We start from the raw sequence: 6,895 nt of genomic DNA, 5'->3' as shown, positions 1-6,895 counted from the left end.
GAGGCGCATTCGGGCATTCATGCCTCATCGAAGGTGTCTTCGCATCCCGAAGGCGAACAGGCCGCCGAGCACGAACTGGAGGCGGTGGCTGCACCAGAGGGACACCAAGAGGAGGCAAAGGAGCATGCGTCTGCCCATGCAGCAGTGGAGGGCGGGGAGTACCCGGTGGAGGCCGAGGCGCCCGCCGCTGTCGCCGCCGAGCACGAAGCGGAGGCGCATTCGGGCATTCATGCCTCATCGAAGGTGTCTTCGCATCCCGAAGGCGAACAGGCCGCCGAGCACGAACTGGAGGCGGTGGCTGCACCAGTGGGACACCAAGAGGAGGCAAAGGAGCATGCGCCTTCCGATAAGGAATTATCGGAACCGTCACATGATGAAGCTACGTCCTCTGGGAAGGGCGGCGAGAGTGAAATAAAAAAAACGTCGATGAGGTTCCACAGCATGTGTCCGAAGGGGAAGCTGCGGCGGGTGGAGGCGAACTGTAGTGGCGGACCGTGTTATTTTTATATGTGAACGTTAATTATGCATTGGGCCCTTTCTTTTTTACTTCGTGTTGTGGCACGGGGGCTTTTATGTAAATTTGGGCTTCTGGAATTACTGCGCCATAATTTCTTGAGAAGTGAAGGGCGGGGAAAATCAGAAAAAGCAATCTTTAGCGGGGTTGAGGAAAACGAAAAAAAATTTCAACTTTCCCATGTAAAAGTGAGCTTAAAGAAACAATGGACAAAGAAGAAGAAGCAGCTGAGGAAGTGATTTCAATGGGCTCTTTCACCCAAGCTCGTTTGCGCCAGCTCCGCGTTTTTCCTATTCCTTATTATCTGCGTGTTGCATGTATGATGTTGCTCTAAAGCCTGCCATCGCGCTTGAGCCTCTCATCCTGTTTGCGTGTATACGTGTGCTGCGGCTACGTATGGCACCTTCATCCATGTATTCCAATTTTGATGCGGCGTAGAGACATACTCATTCCCTGCTTCTGCATCGAATGGGATCTCGTGGCCGCCAAAAAAAAATATCCAAATAATATACACACACTTGTTTACTTGTTGCTCTATCTATTCTTCTTGGCGTCACGCAGTGTGATACTGGCCGAAGAACTCTGCTAACTGTGGGCCTCTCACCCCCCCCTCTCCTCTCTTTTTTGTTTTGTTTTTGACAGTAGATGAGATGTTTCGCTACCACGTGGAGCTGCTTGGGTGCGAATGGATGGATGGGCAGCCTCCGGAGGGAGGAGGCCCTGTAGCATGTCTTGAGGTTTACTGTCACAGGCGTGGTGCCCGGCGCCGCGTGGCACATTTCCCGTCAGAGTTTGAGGTTCGCAGTGCGCCAGAGACGGACACACTTTTTCTCTCAGTGTTGCATGGGGACACCGTCTTGGCAAGCAGCGAGGCGATCCCCATTGGCGGCGTCAATCGCTGCGTGGGTTTTCGCACAGTGGCACTAAAGGCAGGGGAGGCAGCTCTGTGCAAGGTGCGCATTATGTGGTCTGTCGAGGCAGAGGATGGGACGGCGTTTTCGAGAAGGGTGGAGGACTTTGCGGGAGGCGAGGGCCATACGGCACCGGTAGCAACAGAGAGGGATCGCCTTTCCACACACCCCGAGAGGCTGCCGGTGGTGGGAGAGGCGCCTGCCACCGAAAAAGTGTCGGCTGTTTCAGAGGCTCCCCCCGTCCTCTGTGAGGTGCCGGCGACAAGTGCGGTGCCGCAACCGCAAGAGCAGGGGGCCACAACTCTGCGCCGGGATGCTCTTCCGCCGGCCTCGCCGGAGAGGGGAGCTCAGTGGTCCGTGGGCGGCCCGCAACACGCCCCGAAGGGTCTTCTTGATTACTATGTAACCTCCACGCAGGTTGTTGAGCGACCGAAGGCCTGGAGAAACTTATACACTAGCCCTGCCCCACTTCTTGTTGCGTGTGGTTTGCTGCAGGACGGGGCGGAAGCAGTTCCGATGACGACGACGACAACGACGCGCGGAAAGCGCTGCGGACGTCCTACCTACACTTCAGTTCTGGGGGCTTCGTCCCTCGACGATATTCGCCTGCATCCCACGAAGGCACCGCAGAGCGTGGATGACATACGCCAGACCCTCTACACAAGGAAAATGAATCTGAAGTGGCGGACTGTTGTGTCGCCGCTACTTGCCGCCCTACCGCCTGCGATGCGTGGAAGCTCATGACCGCGAAGGCATGCGTGTGGGCTTGCGGGAGCCAACGACGCCGTTCTTCCCTGTGCGATAGATGCTCTCCTTGCAACGGTGACGATTACGCGCAACTCTTGCGCTTGACCAGCTTCCGGTCAGTTCCCATGACGGTGAAGGGTCATCTTGCACTCCCCACTTGTTTTATCCCTTTTCTTCGTACTCAAGCGAAATCAATCAAAGTCCAACAAAAAAGCTCTAAAAACAAAGCAAGAAAAATAGTTTTTTTTTTCAAGTTCTTTTTTTTGTTGTTGTCGTCACTCTGAGAAGAAGCAAGCACGATGGCAAGTAAGTACGTTGCTGGCTCGCTTACTGTTCTGCTGCCACTGGGCGGCGTCATGGGTTACCGCAAGGGGAGTGTGGCAAGCCTGATTGCGGGCTCATTAAGTGGTGCCTTGATGGGTGTCTCAACCATCTTTTTGATGAGGGATCCCAAGGACAAGGTGGGCAACCGGCTTGCTGCCGCCGTCTCGCTTCTCCTCGCCTCTGCCATGGGGCAGCGCTACTACAAGGGCAGGAAATTGGTCCCACTGATTGTTGCCTCGGTGAATGCGTTGAGTTTTCTGCTGGTCTTTGGCCCCAATTCTGTTCTTTATTAGCGGCTGACGGTGACGATTCTTGCCTTGGGGCGTCGGTGTGGCCACTCTCACGAATGTCTGCTGCGCGTGAGGGGGCCTACACCTTACTGGGGATGTGCCTTATCGAGGCTGTAGAAAAAAGGGGCTAGGAAAAATAAAAAAAACATGTGGGGAAAGATGCGTTCTTATTGTTTCAATTAGGAACTGTTTTGTTGGCCCACAGCTGTGGGGGGTAGGCTCGCACTTCCTCCGTGTAAGTGCGTTGTTGTTTTTTTATTGTTGTTCTTCTTGCCCTTCTTCGTTTCCCGAGCTAGGGGATGAGGCGAAGGCTGTGGGTGCCACTGTGCTCGCCGCAGTGGGCAGGACGCTGCAGAGGCGTCAATTTTATTGCCGATGCGCCCGACTCCGCGGAGGAATGCGAGGGGGCTGGGGATGTGGCGTTGCAGCGGCTTGTCCACTCACTTGGGTTTGAACTGAGGGACATGGACCAACTTGTCCGCAGCCTCGCCACGGGTGAAAAGCCGCCAGCAGGTGCCTCAGAAAAAAACAGTTCAACACCGCGTACCCGGCTTGCAGACGCGTGCATGAAGCTCCCTGTGCTTCTGCCGCTCTTTTGTAAAGTGGCAATCGGGCGCCAAGGTTTGAGCGCCCCCTCCGCGAGCGATGGAACCGCAGCGGGCAGCCTGATGAACAGGGAGAGCGGGAATTGCGAGGTGGCGGCCCTGCTCCACCGCTGTGCCCTCCGCACCGAAGCGAACCTGCATACTCGGCAGGTGAAACACCTCTCTGAAATTGAGTTACGCGGCGGGGCACTCGCCACATTGTCCCTGGCGCTTTGGGAGTCCTTGCGCGTGCTTCGTCGAGAGGGCAAACGCCGTTGGCGGGACCTTGGCGAGGGTGGTACGGCCGAGACAAATCAGCTTCACGCTTGGCGCTACGACGGGCTCAAAATGCACGTGGAGGCCTTTGCCTCTCTCGATGACACCTGCCGTTCCGTGTTTGGCATGACTGTAGAGGCTGGGCCCGGTAAGCCAGGCGATGCGGCGTGTCGGCAGACGTTATGTCTGTGCGCCACGACGGTCATTTCAATGACGGTTTCGGTTGCGGATGAGCTGCATTGGCACTTTTCGAGGCCTTCTGTGAGGCAGCGTGGCGGTAAAGAAGTGCTTTTGCTTGAGCGCCGCGTAAACGACTGCGTCGCATCTATATGGAGCGCGGCCCACGCCTTCTTGGCAGGCGTGGTTGAGGGAGCAACACCCTTCGCAGAAGGCGCAGAACATGTTTCGCAGCTTTCCCCTGTCCTTTTCGCTGTTGAATGTCTTCTTGCAGTCATGGAGGGCAGCTCGAACCTTCCTTGCAGCGGGGAGGTGCCCGATGGTGGATGTGCCTTCGCCCCAATGGTCATGTGGCTCTTGCTGACGGCCTCCTCACTTCCTCACGCGCCCCCATTGAAGTTGGAGCGGCGCTTCGTTTCGTGTCTGCAACAACTTTGGCAGAAGATGGCGCCTCCGCTGGAGCGCAGCTCAAACGACAAGGTGATGACGCACCGCACGGTACATGCCTCGCTCAACCTTCGCTACGCCCACTTGAGAGGCGAGCTGCAAGTGGGTGAAGGCGACAAGTTTTTTGAGTTAAACCCGGAGAAGTCCTTGCTGCTTCTTCGCTTGCTGGAGCGTATTGTAAGCAAGTTTGCTGCCTGGCAAGGAAACGGGGCTACAGCAACGGCTTCAATGGTGATGCCTCATGCTGTCTTGTGCCGCACTGTATTGGAGATGGAGGTAGAAATCTACTTTGCTGCGTGTAAAAAGACGGGCCGGGAACTGACAATCCCAACGGATATTTCTCGCGCAGGAGTGGGTGCCCGAAGAGCGGGCGCAGCAGCGGATGTGCAGTGGGAGGCGGTGCTGCAGGCTGCGTCCTCCTTGCGTGTTGCGGTGAGTTCTCTCGTGCACACGTACCTACGAATGTATGCGTCGCACGATACGTCTGCGGTCACACAAGTCTATGAGGAAAAGGGTGACGTTTCATTTATTGAGTGCTCTGTGTATCGGTTTGTGCGTGGCATATCAACCTCCTTCTTTCCACTGCTTCGCCGCCACTACATTGACAGCGCAGGAACGGCGGTGCTGACGAGCTCGCTTCATTGCTTTCTGGCACTCAAGCAGGTGAGTGACCTCATGGACGGTGACGGGGAGGAGCGGCGCCGCGGAGTAAAGTCGGCGTTTCGTGTGTGTGGAGTGAGCCTTTCACAGGCGACGGAGGTGGCGTTTTTTCTCTCGCTGTATCGTCGTGATCACCAATCGCTGCTTGGTGGTGGGCTGGGCGGCTCTGTCGATGCGATTGACGGCTCAGTGGTGTCCTCCTACGTCAAGGAGGTTCTGTTTGCTCTGGATCACAACACAGCGAAGCAGTTGTGGCATCTGCGCAGCAAAAAAGTGCTGCGGTGCTTTACGGGCATGTCATGCGCAGGTGAGTTGGCGGACGAACGACAAGAGCGGCGGCAAGCACAATCGATTCTAAGCGTTGTTCATGCCCACGTCTTGCATCCCTCGTTTTTGTGGATGCCGCTTTTCCAGCTGCAGGAGATGGTGTTTGTTTTGTGTCAGAACCGCGAGCTGACAGAGGGGCTGCAGCAGCGGCTAAAGTCTTCAGACGCCGACGATGCAGCGGCGTCCGCCCTTGTTCGCGTGGGTTCCGTGGGCGGGACGCTGCGGCACTTTGGGCGGGCCCTTGGCTACGTCGCATTGCGCCTGTACGTGGTGACCAACGTCCTCCGCTGCTACCGCGATGGCTTGCGGAGGGAGGAGCGACCCGCCCGCCTACCGTCTGGCGAGGCCTCGTCACCGGCGAAGCAGCAGCGGGTGTGGGCGCGAAACATGGCACGCACGCTGCACAAGAGCTTTCCCGGATTGGCGGCGGAGGTGGAGGGGCTCGACCGCACGCGTCGCACACACCTCAAGCGGGCGAATCACTGCATTCTGGCGCGGCTGGAGGCAACCTGTCTGCTTGCAGTGCGCCACAGCCTGCTGTTTCATGTCAAGAAGCAGCGGAGAAGGCGGAGTGCAAAAAAGACGATGCAGCGCCTAATGGACGCCGATGCCGCCACGGACGGCTCTGTCGGGGCAGCCACGCAATCAGAGGGAGCGGCCGTAGTGGACACCCTCACAATTCACGCCAAGCGATCTAGCGCAACCACACCGCTGGGGTTTTCCCTCTACGGGGAGCGTCCAGCAATACGCCGACTGTCTGGCTTAGACCACAGGGCCGGCCCCGATGACGGCTCCACTGGGAAAAACGCGAACGACACTCCGTTTTCGGTGGCGCTTCGGGCAGCGGGGGTTGGGGAGCCTTGCAGCGTTGTTGGCTGGCGTGTTGTACAGATTGACGGCACCGAGGTGACGAACAGCAGGGACGTCGTCGCACTTCTTAGGGGGAAGCATGTGTTTTCCATGACACTCGCTCCTCCTGCGTAAAGGCGAGTCATCGCAGCACGCACCACTTCTGTCCCACTCGTGATAAAATTGCGGAGACGAAATTAAGGGCTTGGCGAGCAAGTTGCCACACACATATCCACTATAGGCACGAACGCAGCCCCCTTCCAAAAAAAAAAAACAACAATAATAATAATGGCAGTTGCTGCGGTTTTTCGGGGTGCTATTGGCCAGTTCTCTTTGGGCTTTACAAATGAGGTGTCCTTTTCCTTCCTTACTGCTTCTAGGGAACTAGGTAGCACAATGCCCTCCAAGCCACCAATATATATGTATAAGCAACTTTCATAATGCGGCTTACTTGCACAACAATGATGATCACCTATTGTTCACGAAGTTAGCCCTTCAATCCGACGTGCCAGTGACGATTGAACGCCGTTCACTTCTGTGACTGATGCCCCTCTCTCCCCCTTCTCTGTGTCATTGTCTACATCCCTGCCCGCTGCCTCTCTGCACTGAAGCACCGTGCGCCTAAACGTGCCCGTGTAAACAGAGCCTGCTGCAACATGCCATAGTTGTGCCCTGTGATAGCGGTGACGAAGAGCCATTGCCGCGAGTTCTCTGCTTGTCATGATGATCACCTATTGTTCACGAAGTTAGCCCTTCAATCCGACGTGCCAGTGACGATTGAACGCCGTT

The 6,895-nt window shown here is 56.5% G+C and overlaps 4 protein-coding genes across 4 annotated transcripts in view, besides 1 other annotated feature; all 4 read left to right on the top strand.

Moving 5' to 3' along the window:
* Tco025E_02335 (uncharacterized protein) overlaps nucleotides 1-415 on the top strand; it is a gene marked incomplete at both ends in the record, with an annotated part of 1,857 nt that extends 1,442 nt beyond the window's left edge. The window contains one exon of the mRNA XM_029369263.1: nucleotides 1-415. This exon is cut by the window's left edge and continues 1,442 nt beyond it. Coding sequence (XP_029230627.1) covers nucleotides 1-415 — 415 coding nt within the window.
* Nucleotides 416-1,164: 749 nt separating this feature from the next.
* Tco025E_02334 (uncharacterized protein) lies at nucleotides 1,165-2,169 on the top strand (the record flags this gene model as incomplete). The annotated part of the gene is made up of 1 exon (XM_029369262.1): nucleotides 1,165-2,169. The coding sequence occupies one exon, from the start codon at nucleotides 1,165-1,167 to the stop codon at nucleotides 2,167-2,169; it is 1,005 nt and encodes a 334-aa protein (XP_029230626.1).
* A 302-nt stretch (nucleotides 2,170-2,471) lies between these two features.
* Tco025E_02333 (putative transmembrane protein) lies at nucleotides 2,472-2,789 on the top strand (the record flags this gene model as incomplete). Its single annotated transcript, XM_029369261.1, has 1 exon — nucleotides 2,472-2,789. One exon carries the CDS (start codon nucleotides 2,472-2,474, stop codon nucleotides 2,787-2,789), a length of 318 nt encoding a protein of 105 aa, XP_029230625.1.
* Nucleotides 2,790-3,029: 240 nt separating this feature from the next.
* Nucleotides 3,030-3,059: a microsatellite.
* Nucleotides 3,060-3,085: 26 nt separating this feature from the next.
* On the top strand, nucleotides 3,086-6,241 carry Tco025E_02332 (uncharacterized protein; the record flags this gene model as incomplete). The annotated part of the gene is made up of 1 exon (XM_029369260.1): nucleotides 3,086-6,241. One exon carries the CDS (start codon nucleotides 3,086-3,088, stop codon nucleotides 6,239-6,241), a length of 3,156 nt encoding a protein of 1,051 aa, XP_029230624.1.
* Between the last annotated feature and the right edge of the window lie 654 nt (nucleotides 6,242-6,895).

The sequence above is a fragment of the Trypanosoma conorhini genome (assembly GCF_003719485.1).
Source record: "Trypanosoma conorhini strain 025E chromosome Unknown Tco_14.4_contig_00090, whole genome shotgun sequence".
Classification (NCBI taxonomy): domain Eukaryota; phylum Euglenozoa; class Kinetoplastea; order Trypanosomatida; family Trypanosomatidae; genus Trypanosoma; species Trypanosoma conorhini.
This window is presented reverse-complemented; position numbering and strand designations above follow the sequence as displayed.